At 38.3% G+C, this 17,207-nt stretch overlaps 1 protein-coding gene across 1 annotated transcript; it reads left to right on the top strand.

Annotated features, from left to right (window-relative positions):
- The first annotated feature begins 1,224 nt into the window (after window positions 1–1,224).
- LOC107894601 (uncharacterized) lies at window positions 1,225–2,981 on the top strand. Its single transcript, XM_016819858.1, has 5 exons — window positions 1,225–1,422; window positions 1,690–1,890; window positions 2,010–2,258; window positions 2,544–2,797; window positions 2,882–2,981. Exons 1-5 carry the CDS (start codon window positions 1,225–1,227, stop codon window positions 2,979–2,981), a joined length of 1,002 nt encoding a protein of 333 aa, XP_016675347.1.
- The last annotated feature ends 14,226 nt before the right edge of the window (window positions 2,982–17,207 follow it).

Raw genomic sequence — 17,207 nt, 5'->3', positions numbered from 1 at the left:
CCTCGAGGGCTCGACTTGGAGATAGTATGTATGTGAATGAATTGTTTATGACGTGTTTAAATTAATGAATGATATTATATTTAAAGGTTTTCAATTATACAGTGATGCTCCATAACCTTAATCCGGCGACGGATATGAGTTACGGGTGTTACAAGGAAACTTTTGAATCCTACACTAGTTTGAGAAGTGAGAAACTCATCCCTTATTTCCATCCATGCAGGTAATCCCCAACCATAGTGGGCTTGGAGATGGGAGGGATTCGGAGTGGCCACACGTTCTGCAAATTTCGGTTTTCTTCTGGGGAATTGGACATCTTTTCATTTACTTTTATGATTTTGGTTTTAAGTTGTAATAAGGATGCTTTAATTATTTAAATTGTTTAATATGTTTTATTTAGAATAGATATATTAATCGCTAAAACTGATTAGCTTTAGGGCGCGTTTTTTTTTCAAAACGGTAATTGATTTCAAAATATCTCGATAACAAGCAAAACTTCTGCAACGAAAATGTTTTTCAAAACTTAATCACTTTTCTCAAAATGAACTTAATCGAATTGGATTCCTAAGAATATACATAAAGTTAAGGTGTGGCAATGGTGGTGTGCATGTCTAGGATTGGATCCTAAGAGAGCTTGGTACTTAAGCAGTCCGCTGGACTCACCTCCTCTTCTTCGGTTTCCTACCTGGTGCTCAGCTTCCATTCACCTTAATCTATGATGAAATTATCTTTTAAACGCTAAGTAAGTTTTCTAGATTAAAAATATAAAATGTTTTAATGCTTCGATATGGCACGTTGGATTCGGTCATAACGTCTAGGCCGGGTTTGGAGTGTTACATTTAGTGGTATCAGAGCCAGGTTGCAACAACTCGGCTGTGGAATGGGTTTATGAAAACAAGGGTTTTTCGAAAATAAAATTTTTACAAAGTTACGAAACTCAGTTTTCAAAATTTGGATCTTTAGAAGGTGGCATTCTGAATCTCCGGCCCAAGTCTGTAAGTACTATTTTGAACTTTTCTAAATTTTTTTCTCTCTCTGAATTATCTGTCTGTATAACCTAGTAGGATGATTTTGAAACTATAGGAAATTTTGGTAATAGACTGAGACTGTAGCTAGATTTCGATTATGCGGAAAACAAACTCTGAATTACTATCTGTTCATAAAGCATCTGGGATAAACACTGAAACATTTAACTGATGCATAAAATTCGTAATTAGATAATACGATATGAGTACGAGAGCAACTCGTGGAAGGGGTCGTGGATGTGGCCGAGGTAGTGCACGGGCTGGATCTTCGTCTTCAGGACATATGCCGGCGGCAAATGCACTAGTACCCCCAGCAACAGAGGTGGAGTCTCACGATCAAGGTGCCAGGGATGACGCTCTATCTCAGGCGATGCTTCATGTACTGGAGAGGGTTGCCGGGGTAAGTACTGGTAATGGAATTCGAGGATCTATTTCTAAGCAAGTCTGGGCTAATGAAGCGAAAATCTTTAGGGGCGTGTCTGGTGTAGCCCCGAATGTGGCAGAATATTGGTTGGAGGCCACGGAACGGATTATGGATGACTTGGATTGTTCCGTAGAGCAGAAGCTGAAGGGAGCTGTATCATTGTTGCGAGATGAGGCTTACCAGTGGTGGCTCACTGTGAGAGATGGGACCCCAGCTGATAGGGTAACTTGGGAGCTGTTTAAGATGACCTTCAAGGGAAAATATGTTGAGGCAAGTTATGTGGATGCTCGCAGGAAGGAATTCCTAAATCTGGTTCAAGGGGGTAGGTCGATCACTGAATATGAGTCTGAGTTTCTGAGGCTGAGCCAGTATGCCATTGGGATAGTCACTACGGAGTATGAACATAGTGTGCGCTTTGAGGATGATCTTAGAGATGAACTTAGGGTGCTGATTGCTTCGTAGAGGGAGCATGACTTTCCTGCGTTGGTAGAGAAAGCTAAGATAGCCGAGGAGGTGAAGCGTGCTGAAAGGCAGAATTGTGAGAAGGATCGGAACCGTTTTAGGAGGTATTCAGGACCTTTGGGGGTGCAAATAGGAATATTAAAAGAGCTAGAGTAGAGGAGCCAGCTCGAGCAGTTCCGGTGAATGTTGTTAGACCACAAGTCTGTAGGGACTGTGGTAAGGTACATCTGGGCGAGTGTAGGAAATGTTCTGGTGCTTGCTTCCGGTGCGGATCTATGGAGCATAGAGTTAGGGACTGTCTACAGAAAACAGATCAGATTCCAGTTGTAGAACAGAGGGTTGTTCAACTAGTGAGAGGTAGACTGCAACCACCGAGAGGACGTGGGCAAGGTAGGGGTGGTAATGGAAATGGTCGAGGACGAGGAGAACCTGGTAGGGGTGCCAGAAATGTGGAGGCTCAATAGCCAGCGTTGGTGTATGCAGCTCGTCATCGAGAGGAGGGTGATGCACCTGATGTCATAACTGGTACGTTTTTTACTTATAGCATGTCGTACACTGCTTTGATAGATATTAAGTCTACTCATTCGTATATTGCATGCACCATATCTGGGACATTGGGTGTGCACTCTGAGAAGACTGTGAGTGGGGTACCGGTAGTAAGCCCTTTAGGTCACTCGGTTAGGGTAGACAAACTGTATAGGGGCGTGCCTTTAGAAACTCAAGGGAAGATTTTCTCTGGAGACTTGATGGAGCTACCGTTCGGAGAATTCGACCTCATTCTGGTAATGGACTGGCTAGTTAAGCATAAGTCAACTTTGGATTGTACTGCTAAGCAAATGGTGTTAAGGACCGCGGAAGGTGAGGATGTTATGGTGATTGGTGAGCGAAGGTATTATTTGTCCAATGTGGTGTCGGCATTGAGGGTCGAAAAGTGGATTCGTAAGAGTTGTGAGGCTTATTTGGCATTTGTAAGTCAATCGGAGACTGAGGGACTGACGGTGGATAAGGTTAGAACCGTTAAGGAATTCCAAGATGTTTTTCCAGAGGAGCTTCTAGGATTGCCTCCAAACTGAGAAGTCGAGTTTGGAATCGACTTGCTGCCTGGAATGGCGCCAGTGTCCATCGCACCGTATAGGATGGCACCAAAGGAGTTAGTGGAGCTAAAAGCTCAAATTCAAGAATTGTTGGATAGAGGTTTTATTAGGCCAAGTATGTTTCTATGGGGAGCACCGGTGCTATTCGTAAAAAAGAAGGATGGGACGATGCGCATGTGTATTGATTATCGCTAGTTGAACAAACTGACGATTAAGAATAAGTACTCTCTGCCTAGAATTGATGATCTGTTCGACGAACTTAAAGGAGCCTCTGTATTTTCCAAGATCGATCTTCGATCTGGATATCATCAGTTAAGGGTCAAAGAGGTAGATATTTATAAGACGACATTCAGGACTCGGTATGGTCATTACGAGTTTCTGGTTATGCCATTTGGACTGACAAATGCTCCTACAGCATTTATGGATCTGATGAATCGTGTGTTCCAACCATTTTTGGATTGGTTCGTAGTCGTCTTTATTGACGATATTCTGGTATATTTTGAAACTGAAGCGAAACATGATGAGCATCTCTGCATTGTGCTACAGGTGTTGAGGGAGAATGAGCTTTATGCGAAATTCAGTAAGTGTGAATTCTGGTTGAGGGAGGTAACCTTCTTAGGACATGTTGTCTCTGCCGAGGGGATTAAGGTGGACCCTCGAAAGATTGAAGCAATTTTGAAATGGAAGCCACCTAGGACGGTGTCGGAAATTCAGAGTTTCCTAGGGTTGGCAGGATACTACAGAAGGTTTGTAGAAGGTTATTCTATGATGGCAGCACCTTTAACGAAACTCATAAGGAAAGGAGTACCGTTTGTTTGGACTGAGAAGTAGCAAGAAGCTTTTGAGAAGTTGAAGAAAGTTCTAACTGAAGCACCCGTATTAATTCAGCCGGAGTCTGGGAAGGATTTTACTGTGTACAGTGATGCATCACACGTAGGTTTGGGTTGTGTGTTGATGCAAGAAGGTAAGGTGGTTGCTTACGCATCACGACAGCTAAAGCCTCATGAAGTAAACTATCCTACGCACGATTTGGAATTGGCAGCAGTAATCTTTGCACTTAAGATTTAGAGACATTACTTGTATGGAGAGAGGTGTGTTATATACACAGACCATAAGAGTCTTAAGTATTTGCTGACTCAGAAGGAGCTGAACCTTAGGCAAAGGAGATGGATAGAGTTGCTTAAGGATTATGATTGCTCGATTGAGTACAGTCGATGCTCTAAGTCATAGAGTTGTATCCGATCTGAGAGTAATGTTTGCTCGTCTGAGTCTGTATGATGATGGGAGTCTGTTGGCTGAGTTGCAAGTAAGGCCAACCTGGGTGGATCAGATTAAGGAAAAGCAGTTGAAGGATGAGTCTTTGGTTGCTCGTTTCCAGCAAGTTAAGAAAGGGGAAACCTCTGAGTTTGGGTTGAATAGTGAAGGAGTTCTGTGTTTCCAAGGAAGAATTTGTGTTCCGAGGGACTCTAACTTGAGGCAGTCAACTTTGAAGGAAGCTCATGGGGGACTTTGTGCTATGCATCCTAGAGGGAGTAAGTTATATCACGACTTGCGAGAATTGTATTGGTGGACTGGGCTTAAACAAGAGGTAACAGAGTTTGTGGGAAAATGTCTGACATGTCAGCAAGTGAAGGCTGAGCATCAATTACCTTCTGGACTTTTGCAACCAGTAAAGAGGCCACTTTGGAACTGGGAGAAGGTAACCATGGACTTTGTGAGTGGACTACCCTTGACGCCATCAAAGAAAGACTCGGTTTGGGTGATTGTGGATAGGTTGACCAAATCGGCTCATTTCATACCTGTTCGCACTGACTTTTCACTTCAAAAGTTAGCTAAGTTGTATGTGGTGGAGATCGTTCGACTTCATGGTGTTCCAGTTTCAATTATTTCTGACCAGGATCCCAGATTCACATCTCGATTTTGGCAGAAGTTGCATGAAGTGTTGGGGACGAGATTGAACTTTAGTATGGCTTTCCATCCCCAGACTGATGGTCAGTCGGAAAGGGTTATTTAGATTTTGGAAGACATGTTGAGGGGATGTGTTATTGATTTCCGAGGTAGTTGGGAGGACTACTTGTCATTGGCAGAGTTTGCATACAACAATAGTTATCAGGAGAGTATTCAAATGGCACCGTATGAGGCACTATATGGACGAAGGTGTCGTACCCCTAGTTGTTGGACTGAATTGGGGGAACGACAGGTTCTTGGACCAGAGTTGGTAGCTGATATTGAAGATAAGGTCAAAGTAATTAGAGATCGGTTAAAAGAAGCATCCGATGGCAAAAGTCGTATGCGGATTTGAAGCGTAAGGAGATAGAGTACTCAGTAGATGATATGGTCTTTTGGAAGATTTCTCCTTGGAAGAAAATTTTAAGGTTTGGTAAGAAGGGCAAGTTGAGTCCGCGGTTCATTGGGCCTTATCAGGTTTTGAAACGAGTAGGCCCGGTGGCTTATCAATTGGAATTACCACCAGAGTTAGACAGGATCCATGATGTTTTCCACGTCTCTATGTTAAGGCATTATCGTTCTGACCCTACTCATGTCGTGCCGGTTACAGAGATTGAGGTGCTGTCTGATTCGACTTTCGAGGAAGAGCCTGTGCAGATATTGGACTTAGATGTCAAGGTGTTAAGAAGGAAATCTGTTCCTTTAGTAAAGGTGCTTTGGCGTAATCATGGCAGAGAGGAAGCTACTTGGGAGCCAGAAGAGGCAATGCGTCAACAATACCCTCATCTGTTCGGATCAGGTAAATTTCGAGGACGAAATTCTTAAAGGAGGGTAGAGTTGTAACGCCACAATTTTCAGGATTTTCGGGATTTCTGAGAATTTTAGCGAATTGTAGGATTTCTATGTTTTGATTGCTGGATGTAAGTCTAAGTATGTTAGTGGGCCTTTAGAAGGCCCAAGTCTAAGTTAAAAATTGCCAGATTTAACTAATCTTAATTCCACAAGAAAAAGGGGTTCTGGTAATTTGGGCTTTTAAGAATTTAATAGGTAAAATAAATCACAAGGAAGTATGTGGCAAGGTGGCATGTGGCGCTACTGGGAAGGCTATAAAAGTGGCGTGTGGATAGTTAGGGGGAACTGAGGTTCAAGTCACAATAAGAGCATATTAAGGGGATTATTTTTATGAATAGGAATAGAAGTAATGGAACTCAAGTAAAAGTCTGCCAGGAGGTGTTTGAGCTGCTCAGGAGATTGAGTAAGGAGGGGATAAGGGAGAAGATTTAGGAGCTGATTAGGGAGAGCAGTGTTGGCCGAATGGTGGACTCTTGAGGAGCAAGAGTTGGCCGACCAAGGGTCTCTAGTATAGGGTTTCGGCTAGGTCTTTAAAGGGGGAAATTTCGGCATTTGGGATGAGTGGTGCCGTCCCTAGCAATTCCTTTTCCTTCTATTTCACATTCATTTTCTTTAGTTTGCTGAAATAGGTTTGGCTTAGGGTTTTTTACTCTCTTTTTGGTAATAGCCGAACCTAGAAGCCTCATTGTGCCGTTTTCTCCATAGCCGAATACTACCTCTCATCTTTTTCCTTCTTCTTCCATCCTTTCTTTTCCATAATCTAACCTATACCCTTCTTCCTCTGTCTCATCCTTTATTTTTCCATCTTCAATTTTCCTCAATAGCCGAATCTTGTGGTAGCCGAACTTTCCTTCTCTTACTTCTTTAAAAACTGAAACCTACATACCGGTGGTGAAGGAGGCCGAATCTTTGGTTGTTTGAATCTGCTTCTTCTTGTCACTGCGGTGGATTGGAGATAAAACTCATAGATAGGAACATTCTTCTGAACCGATCGACGTTAGCGGTAGTGTGGACAAGGGGATATACAGCAAAGGGCTTGAGGACTTATTCGGTTGGCTCTCCAGATCTAACCCATATTTCGGCAAAAGGCAGTTCGTGTGTGGATCTCGCCAACGTACCGTCATAAATCAGGTGTGTAATTGACACCCTCTCATAGACTAGATCGGTAAAAGCCGAAAAGTCGAAATGCCAAAAAGCTGATATTTTGTGAACTTGCGAGTGTGCGAATGCTCATGAGATAGATCGATTAACATATTTGGTAATCTTAAGTGGTAAGATTGCAGAGTGCATGATTTCACGCATTCTGATATTTTTAGGCTTAATGGGCCATAATCAGGTTAATGGGCCAACGAGCCCAATGTGGTAAGAATGCTCGGTAAGCGTCTCTGTTAATACGTTATTGGCTGTAATAGGCATGAAAACCCTAAAATAGTTAATTTACTAGAATACCCCTAAATATGGAATTTTACCATTTTACCCCTAGGTGTAAAATTACCATTATACCCCTAGGGTTAATTGTGACTGAAATGCATGATATTCTGATACTGTATGATGTATGCCATGACATGTATATCTGTTGCATGGGATGGGTTATATTGATGGAGGAAGTATTCTGGTGGCTCTGCCACAAATATCTGTTCTGGTGGCTCTGCCACAATATCTGTATCTGGTGACGCTGTCACAATGTCTATTCTGGCAGCCATGCTACAAATTCTGTGGCTTGTAGTGGATGGGTGGGTCGAGTAGTCTCCCCACCTGGTGTAAGGTTGGATTTGGGTTGGGTTCTGCATACATGAAATATTTGTTCTGCATCTGTTATGAGCCTCCGGGCTTGTTCTGAATTGCTAAGGCCCAGTTTAAGCTGTTTCTGTGGTTGAGTTGATTTGGACTATGGTTGGGTTAGTTTACACACTGAGTTCCCAAGCTCATCCCTTATTTCCATCCATGCAGGTAATCCCCAACCATAGTGGGCTTGGAGCTGGGAGGGATTCGGAGTGGCCACACATTCTGCAAATTTTGGTTTTCTTCTGGGGAATTGAACATCTTTTCATTTACTTTTATGATTTGGGTTTTAAGTTGTAATAAGGCCGCTTTAATTATTTAAATTGTTTAATATGTTTTATTTAGAATATATATTAATCGCTGAAACTGATTAGCTTTAGGGCGCGTTTTTTTTCAAAACGGTAATTGATTTCAAAATATCTCAACAACAAGCAAAACTTCCGCAATGAAAATGTTTTTCAAAACTTAATCACTTTTCTCAAAATGAACTTAATCGAATTGGATTCCTAAGAATATACACGAAGTTAAGGTGTGGCAATAGTGGTGTGCATGTATAGGATTGGATCCTAAGAGAGCTTGGTACTTAAGCAGTCCGCTGGACTCACCTCCTCTTCTTCGGTTTCCTACCTGGTGCTCAGCTTCCATTCACCTTAACCTATGATGAAATTATCTTTTAAACGCTAAGTAAGTTTTCTAGATTAAAAATATAAAATGTTTTTAACGCTTCGATGTGGCACGTTAGATTCGGTCATAACGTCTAGGCCGGGTTTGGGGTGTTACATATCTCTTATAGTTCAATTAACCATGATTCACATATATATATCATATCTCATTCTCAATGCAAGTCATTCTTATATCAAATTTTGACAAAGGTACATGTACTTACCTTTCATTCTCAAACATGGTATACAATTCAAAAGTACCTGAATCGAATACACACTCACATAGTCATCCATTTTCTCAAAATTCCCATTGAACCGTTTGAAATCAATATTAATACTCAGATAGCTCGAAAAGCTCATACAATGCCAACATCACAGACGTGGTATTACATGTAATCAAATATCGATGCCACTATCCCAGACAGGGTCTTACATGAAAACACTTACGATGTCGATGTCCCAAACATGGTCTTACATGTAAATCATAAGTCGATGCCAGTGTCCCAGATGTGGTCTTACATGAAATCACATATCGGAAATCCTATGTCATGACATATGTATCTTAACTATTCCTATGGTTCGTACGGGGCTTTTCGGACGTCATCACATTATTGAAACTTTATCAATTTCAAATAATTACTTCTAATACCATTCACCACATTTCAATATCATTTAAACATGGATAAATCAATTCAAATACATTTATTTGTGTACTGACATACATCGTACGGATTTGAATGAATGGAATCAACTACTCGACAACTTTCGACTTTCCCCAGTCTAATTTTGTTTTCTATGGTTCTTGATCTAAACACATTCAAATTTGACTTATTCAATCACACATTCATTCAAATCAATCCATATACACACATTTAGGGCATTTTACAAATTAGCCCTCATATTTTCACATTTTAACTCTTTAGTCCCTAATTCACAAAATCACAAAATACATAAAATTTCCTTTTTCACATGCTTGGATGAATATTAATAGTGTTCATATAAGCCCAAATATTCATTTATTTCACATTTTTGTCCCTCAAAATCTTATTTTTACAATTTAGCCCAAACTGCTCAAATTCATCAAAAATTCAAAGACAAAATATATTAACCCAACACATATCTTTCATTTTCCATCAATTAACTTCACAAAGCTTACAATTATAGGCATGGGCTTAATAGATTACTAAGCAACAATCACAAAAACGTAGAAATTATCAAACCAATCAAAAACACATACTCAATTGATGCCTGCAAGTGTCGAATGTTTGAAGACTTTAAAACCCTATTTTTCTTCTCCAATTTCAGCTAAATTAAGAATAATGGCCTTATTTACATGCTTTTGTTTTATTAATCATCATTATTAATTAGTTTACCATTTTACCCTTGCATTAAAACATTAATAAACCATTATATAATGTCCATCTAAGTCATTTAATGCAAGCCATGGTCAAATAACCACATAAGGACCTCACAAATAATAAGCCATATCAATTAGGCACACTTAACTTATAGCATGTAACTTTTACATTTTATGCGATTAGGTCCTTTTTGCAAATTAAGCACACAAACGATAAAATTTTCACACGAAACTTTCACACATATCAGTTCACATATTATAGGCATAGAAAATAATATTAAAATATTTTTTAACTCAGATTTGTGGTCCAAAAAACAACTGTTCCGACTAGGGTCTAAATCGGGCAATTACAACTATTCCCCGTTAGGGATTTTCGTCCCCGAAAATCTTATCGTTGAACAGATTCGAATATTGTTGTCTCATAGCATCTTCAGGCTCCCACGTAGCCTCTTCAACACCGTGTTGATGCCATATTACTTTTATTGAAGGAAATTTCCTATTTCGTAATTCTTTAAACTCGCGAGCCAATATATGGATCGGTTCTTCTTCATAGGTCATATCGAACTGAATTTCAATCTCAGACAGAGAAATTACATGCGAGGGATCAGATCGGTATCGTCGAAGCATCGATACGTGAAACATATTATGGATCTTTTCTAACTTAGGTGGCAACAAAAATCTATATGCAACCAACCCAATACGCTCGATAATCTAATACAACCCGATGAACCTCGGACTCAATTTGCCTTTTCTGCCGAATCGAAGTACTTTCTTCCAATGAGACACTTTCAAAAACACTTTGTCATCGATCTCAAATTCAATATCTTTTAGTTTCAAGTTTACGTAAGTTTTCTGTTGATCAGAAGCTGCTTTCAAACTTTCTCGAATCACTTTTACTTTCTGTTCAGTCTCATTTATCAAATCAACTGCATATATCTTATTCTCACTAAGTTCAGTCCAATACAAAGATGTACGGCATTTTCTACCATATAAAGCCTCATGCGGTGCCATTTTAATGCTCGATTGAAAACTGTTATTATAAGCAAATTCAATCAATGGCAGATACTATTCCCACGTACCTTCAAACTCAAGTATACAACATCTCAACATATCCTCGAGAATCTGAATAATCCGCTCGGATTGACCATCTGTTTGTGGGTGAAAAGCAGTACTGTTGTGCAATTTCATACCTAAACCCTCTTATAGTTTCTTCCAAAATTGCGAAGTGAATCTTGGATCTTTATCTAACACAATAGACAAAGGTACCCTGTGCAATCTCACAATATCGAAAATGTATAACTAAGCTAATTTACCAAGCTAGTAGTCAGATCGTACCAGAATAAAATGAGCTGATTTCATCAATCGATCAACTACAACCCAAATCTCATCTTTCTTTCTGGGAGATAGGGGCAAACCCGAAACAAAATCTATCGTTACTTTATCCCATTTCCACTTAGGAATCATAATCGGTTGTAACAAACCGGATGGCACCTGATGTTCAGCTTTAACTTGCTGGCAGATCAAACATTTCGAAAAAAAGCCAGAGATATCTCTTTTTATTCCAAACCACCAGTAATGTTGTTTCAAATCATTATACATTTTGTATAACCCGGATGTACAGTTAAACGACTGTTGTGAACTTCATTCAAAATCATTTGAATCAATTCTGAATTTCTCAGAATACAAATTTGATCTCGAAATCTCAAATAATCATTATCATCAAATCTAAATTCTAAATTAGAATTCAACTCACATTGAGCTCGTTTTGCTATTATCTCATTATCAACTTTCTGAGCGTCATAAATCAGTTGAATAAATAAAGTTTTACTTTCAATTCGACTGAAATCGAACCATCATCCGACAAAACTAAATGAGTGTTCATCGCATGCAATACAAACAATGACTTTTGACTTAGAGCATCAGCAACAACTTTGGCCTTTCCTGGGTGGTAGTCAATAACAAGCTCGTAGTCTTTCAATAACTCTAGCCATCTTCACTATCGCAGATTCAAATCTTTCTGAGTCATCAGATATTTCAAGCTTTTATGATCAAAATATACATGACATTTCTCACCAAGCAGATAGTGGCGCCAAATCTTTAAAGCAAACACAATAACCGCCAAATCCAGATCGTGTGTCGGATAGTTCTTTCCATATAGCTTTAGCTATCTCGAACCATAGGCTATGACTTTGCCTTCCTACATCAAAACGTAGCCTAGACCATTCAATGAAACATTATTGTAGATTACAAATTCTTTACCCGATTATAGTTGTACCAATACCGGAGCTTCAGTCAATAGGGCTTTCAACTGATCAAAGCTTTTTTGAAACTTTTCAAACCATTCAAATTTCACATCTTTCTGAAGTAGTTTCGTCAACAGAGTTGCAATCATAGAATAGCCTTTTAAGAATCTTCGATAATAACTAGCAAGTCTAAAAAAACTGTAGACTTCACAAAACATTTCCCGAAGGTTTCCAATCTAGAATAGCTAAAATCTTGTTTGGATCAACTCAGATACCTGATGTTGATACTATATGATCCAGAAAACCAACTTCGCGTAACCAGAACTCACATTTATTGAACTATGCAAATAATTGCTCATCACGTAGAGTCTGTAACACTATTCTCAAATGCTCAGCATGTTCAGTTTCATCACGCCAATAAGTCAAAATGTCATCAATGAATACGACAACAAATCGATCTAAATTGTAACATCCTGAAATAGGGCCTAGTCAGAACAGTGGTTTCGGGACCACAAATCTGACGTTGAAATATTTATTTTATGATTATTATGAGGTTTAGAATATGAGAATATGCATGTGTTAAAGTTTCATTAAGAAATTTTATAAGTAAGGTGTCCAATTGGAAAATAAGGACCAAATTGAATAAATTGTAAAACTTGGATTCTAGAAGCAATTTGTATGAAATTACTTTATATTATTAATTAGAAGGTGTTAAAGAGTAATTTTCTCAATTTCAAAGTTTTTGGACAAAAATGGGCATGTATGGATGAAATTTTAAAGAAAGGGCTTAAGGGCATTCTAGTTATTTGGCTAATTAATGAAATAAAATGGGAAAATAAAGGCAAATAAAGCCATTCTTCTCCATCATCCAGCCAAAATTCTCAAGCCCTCCATAGCTAGGGTTTTCAACATTTTCAAGCTCAAAAGTAAGTGCTCCCAAGCCCCATTTTTAATGTTCTATGTATTTTTGAAATCTCGGTAGCTTACTCTCTCCATTTCTACCCATATTTTAAGTTAGGGTTCATGTTTTCAAAGTGAACCATGTGTGACGTGTTTATAATTTGATGTTTTATGGAGGAATATGAAAGTCGGATGTGTGTTAAACATCTTTTCCTAGGTGATTTTCATGGAAAACCCCTAAAAGGACCTTTTTACAAAAGGTCCTTTATGCAAAAGGTGTAAAATATGTGGTAGAAGTGTGAAATAATGGAAAAATGTGGGCTTCCATAAGAGGGAAAAACATTCAGCTAGGCTTGGGTAAGGTAGAAATTGCATTCATTTCATCATACAAGCCTAGGAACTAAATCGTAAAAATTTGAAAGGTTAAGGGCAAAACGGTCATTTTGTCCTGGGGTGAAATTTAGACTCAACAGGAATAATGTTAGGTATTAATGACTCATTTTTATTGTTATATACCCTAGGGAACAAATTTCGAAGGCCGGTCGAGGAAAACGGAAGGTTTCGGAATAACCAAAACGCAAAAATCGAGACGAATACCAGGTAAGTTCTAATAACTTAAAGTAAACTCACTGATACAGGGTTGCGCGCGGACCAAGATCGAGTTGCCAAGTAACGAGAAACTCCTACGAAAACCCTAAACAATTAGATCTGAAACGAAACAGAAAATTAAAAGATTAGATTTTTGAATTTTCAGATCTGAAATAAAATCCCCAAATCAGCAAAGAATCAAATTGAGAATAGAAATAAGTGTTAGGGTTCTTGAAACCCTCAAGGAGATTGTGATTCTGCCCAATTGAACACCAAGATAGTTTTTCCCAAATTTCGACAATCTAATTTCACCCAAAAAGAGTATGGAAAAACCCTAGAAATTGGGGATTTTTGGGCTGATTCCTTAAGATAGAAAAAGGCTGAAAACACAATAAGAACAGAAAATAGATTAGATAATGATTCAGCACAAGTAGAAATAAAGAAATAAAACAATACAACAAGAAATAAAGATAGTCCTAAAGATCCTTGAAATCCCGAAAGATTTCACAAATCCCTTCAAACGGCTCTAATCTCCCCTCCAAAGAATATCAATGGCAAGAAGAAGGTTGAAGATGGCTCCCACAATCAAAAGATTGTTAAAACAACTTCTAAAGAAAACTCAAGAGAGAAATCTTGGAGAAAACTCAAAGAAAATTCTGCTCTCAACAAATCTGAAATTTTAATAATAATGATAAGTGTTTAACAAGGTGGACAACCATGCCTTTAAATAGGCCTTATAACTAGTCCTAATCTAATTAGAAAACTAAAATAAAAAAAAACTCCTAATTATTTTAATATGGAAATTCGGTCAAAGGTCATTTTATCTGGGACTCTTGGACTGAATATTGACATAAAAATTTAAACTAAGTAAATAAATAAATAAATAAATAAAAATAAAACTTTACAACTTGGGCCACTTTGACAATTTGGCCTGATTTTCAACTAAGTATGGATGGATTTCTTGATTGGGCTGGGAATTTGCTTATTGGGCCTCGCCTTCAAGAATTTGGGCTTTTGTGACTCGTATCATTCCCCCCTTCCTCAAAAAGATTCGTCCTCGAATCTGAAAAATCAAATGAACTCGACTTTCCTCTATCGAACGGGACTAATGGCAATTGAGTCCACTGAAAAGAATAGCCATGAGATAGTAAATAGCAACGAAAACAAGCTTGTAGTCCAATCATAAGCATAACAGAACAGGTATAACGCATGTGAATGGACAGATTCAGATTACCATGCAAACAATCTAATTTACTCACCACTACCTCGTCAAATATTTGAAACAAAGATGGACATGTTTTAAGGCATTCAGTCGTCTCACATTGTTCCCACAAACCATGAATAAATTGCGAGTAATAAATCAAATGGTAAACATAATCGTCACAAGTAGGTATTTGAAAAGATTCACATGGTTCACAGAGTTGCATAATCATACCATGCATTAATCGACGGTCTATAGATTCACTCACACATGCATTATCAAAACAAGAATCTTTTTATCAACCATCAAAACAGATAGATCATCAATAAATAAAATAGGACAGTCAAGCACGTTTCGACTAAGTGTTCATCAACACGATCTTTATCACTATCCGAGGAGTACAAAAGTGTTTCAAAGGTTTCAAGCATCTTACCTCGATAAGCAGAAGAATAAGGATCGATTTTACCTTTTTCATTTAAAACAAACCTTCGCTCATCGGGGGCATAGTGTAGTCGAATCTTCGTTGTTGAGTTAACGTTTGTCAAATGGAACTCAAACTTCATGTACAACCACATAAACTGTTTAAGGCACGAATATAAATTGAAAATAAATTTGGAAAATTTCGTTACCTTATTCTCCAAAACAGATTTGGACAAGTTCAAGGATTTTACACAAGGTAAATCAAGAGAATAACAAATCACGCTTCTTTTCGTAATGACTTTATCAACCACAATCGAAGAGTAACAATTAATCGGATCAAAATGAGAGGATCTTTTAAGAACTAAGTCACCAAAATTTTTATCAATAATTTTCAAATCTGCACTGGACTCGGTTTCTAAAATTTCCTTACCTCGCTTACCTTCGGGATCATGTAGTGTGATTTCATCTTTGCCTAAGTTGATCGTATGAAAGCGTCTTTCATTTGAGAGGTATTGAAGTTGAAAGTTATCTTTCGATCTTTCGGGAACCTGAAAAGTAGCAACACAAGAAAAATTCATATCTTGGTTAGTGGAAACATTCCTCACTACCCTTTCCACGTCTTTTTCTTTGGTTTCTTTTTCTAATTCATTTTCTCTTCTTTCTTCAATTTCTTTTTCACTCTCAATCTCTTTTTGCTCTTTTTCATTCTCTTTTTCTTTTTCCTCACTTGTTTTAACAGAATTTTTCAGTTTGCTTTGGTCCTCATGGACTTGTTCCGGAGTGAGCGGCACTAAGGTGAGTTTCTTTCCTTGATGCTTGAAAGAATACCTATTGGTACGACCATCGTGAGTGACTTTTCGATCCAGTTGCCATGGTTCTCCTAGCAACAAATGGCAGGCTTGAATAGGCATTACGTCGCACACAACTTCGTCTTGATACTTACCGATAGAAAAGGCGATGCGCACTTGTTGAGTGACCCTAAATTGGCCTTTGTTGCTAAGCCCTTGTAGTTGATAAGGTTGTGGATGCTTGGTAGTGGTTAAGCAAAGCCTTTCCACCATCGTCGTGCTGGCTATGTTCGAGCAACTTTCACCATCAATAATAACTCTACAAAGCTTACCTTGTACATGGCAGCGAGTATGAAAGAGATGTTCTCGTTGCTGCTCGCTCTTTGGTTTTGCCAAAGATGATTGTCCACGATCATGAAAATCATCATCCATTCTAGGGACACGTTGAGGGCTGCACCTATAGGGCTGGTTATCCCTATCTTCCTTAATTGGATCTCGATATTGATGTTTTTGATTCACTCGTACCTCATTCAAAGTAGTATTCAATGCTTGAAGTGTAGCATTTATTTGTGTGATTGCAGCAGTATGTTAGTCTAACTGTTGTTGGACTTTCATAAGTGCATCATTATTATCACCTTTAGACATCTTCAAAACCTGTAAAGAATAAACACTCAACACTCAAAAATAAAAGTTAGCAAACCTCACCATTAATCACTCAAAAGAAAAATCAAATTCTCAATGAGGTCGAATTCAATCTTGTGAGTTCTTTATCAGAGTTTATATCAACCAATTAGAGAGTGTGAACCAAACTACCAAAGAATCCTAATTTGCACTAGGATGCCAAAAACTGACGAGACACCAATTGATTCGTGTTGCACCGAGGAAGAAGTTGTGCACACGTTTAAATCCTACTAACACAAGAAACAAGAAGGTGTTAGATAACGTAAAGGAAGAATAAAGGTAAACAAATGAAAACCTACAGCTAAGAATCAATAAAAATTGCTGAAAACAGAAAACCCGAAAAACTGCGGAGTAACTTGACAACTTCGTTCGAGGTGTTCCTGATCTCCAAAAATCACGAAATTAAATCTTGAGTGTCCTTATATATTGAATTTTAGATCTGGAAATTTTGGGCACCAAATTCAACCCGCTGAATCTTTTTTTAAATTTTTATTGAATTTCGTCTTTTTTGATTTGTTTGACTTTTTTGACTGATTTTTTTTGCGGGAATAAATTTTTTATATTCAATCACAGTGCCAAAAACATGTATGTAAAATTTCAGATCAATCGGACAACGTTTACCCACTCAAATGAATTTTTTTTGAACAATTTTTCTGGGTAAAACTGCTGTTTATGCTTTAAAAAATAAAGATCAGTTTAGAAATCAACCAAGAACACCCAAAACGCCCAAAATCTGATACCAAATGATACGGGGTTGTGCACGCGGACCAAGATCGAGTTGCCA

The sequence above is a fragment of the Gossypium hirsutum genome, chromosome A13 (assembly GCF_007990345.1).
Source record: "Gossypium hirsutum isolate 1008001.06 chromosome A13, Gossypium_hirsutum_v2.1, whole genome shotgun sequence".
NCBI lineage: Eukaryota > Viridiplantae > Streptophyta > Magnoliopsida > Malvales > Malvaceae > Gossypium > Gossypium hirsutum.
The sequence above is the reverse complement of the archived record's forward strand: the minus strand, read 5'-3'. Positions and strand labels throughout refer to the sequence as shown.

Coding starts and splice junctions, on each gene's coding strand:
- LOC107894601 (XM_016819858.1), top strand. CDS start 1,225: ATGAGTACGAGAGCAACTCGTGGAAGGGGTCGTGGATGTGGCCGAGGT. Junction 1,423..1,689: donor TACTGGAGAGGGTTGCCGGG/GTAAGTACTGGT, acceptor GAGCTGTTTAAG/ATGACCTTCAAGGGAAAATA. Junction 2,798..2,881: donor ATGGTGATTGGTGAGCGAAG/GTATTATTTGTC, acceptor GGCATTTGTAAG/TCAATCGGAGACTGAGGGAC.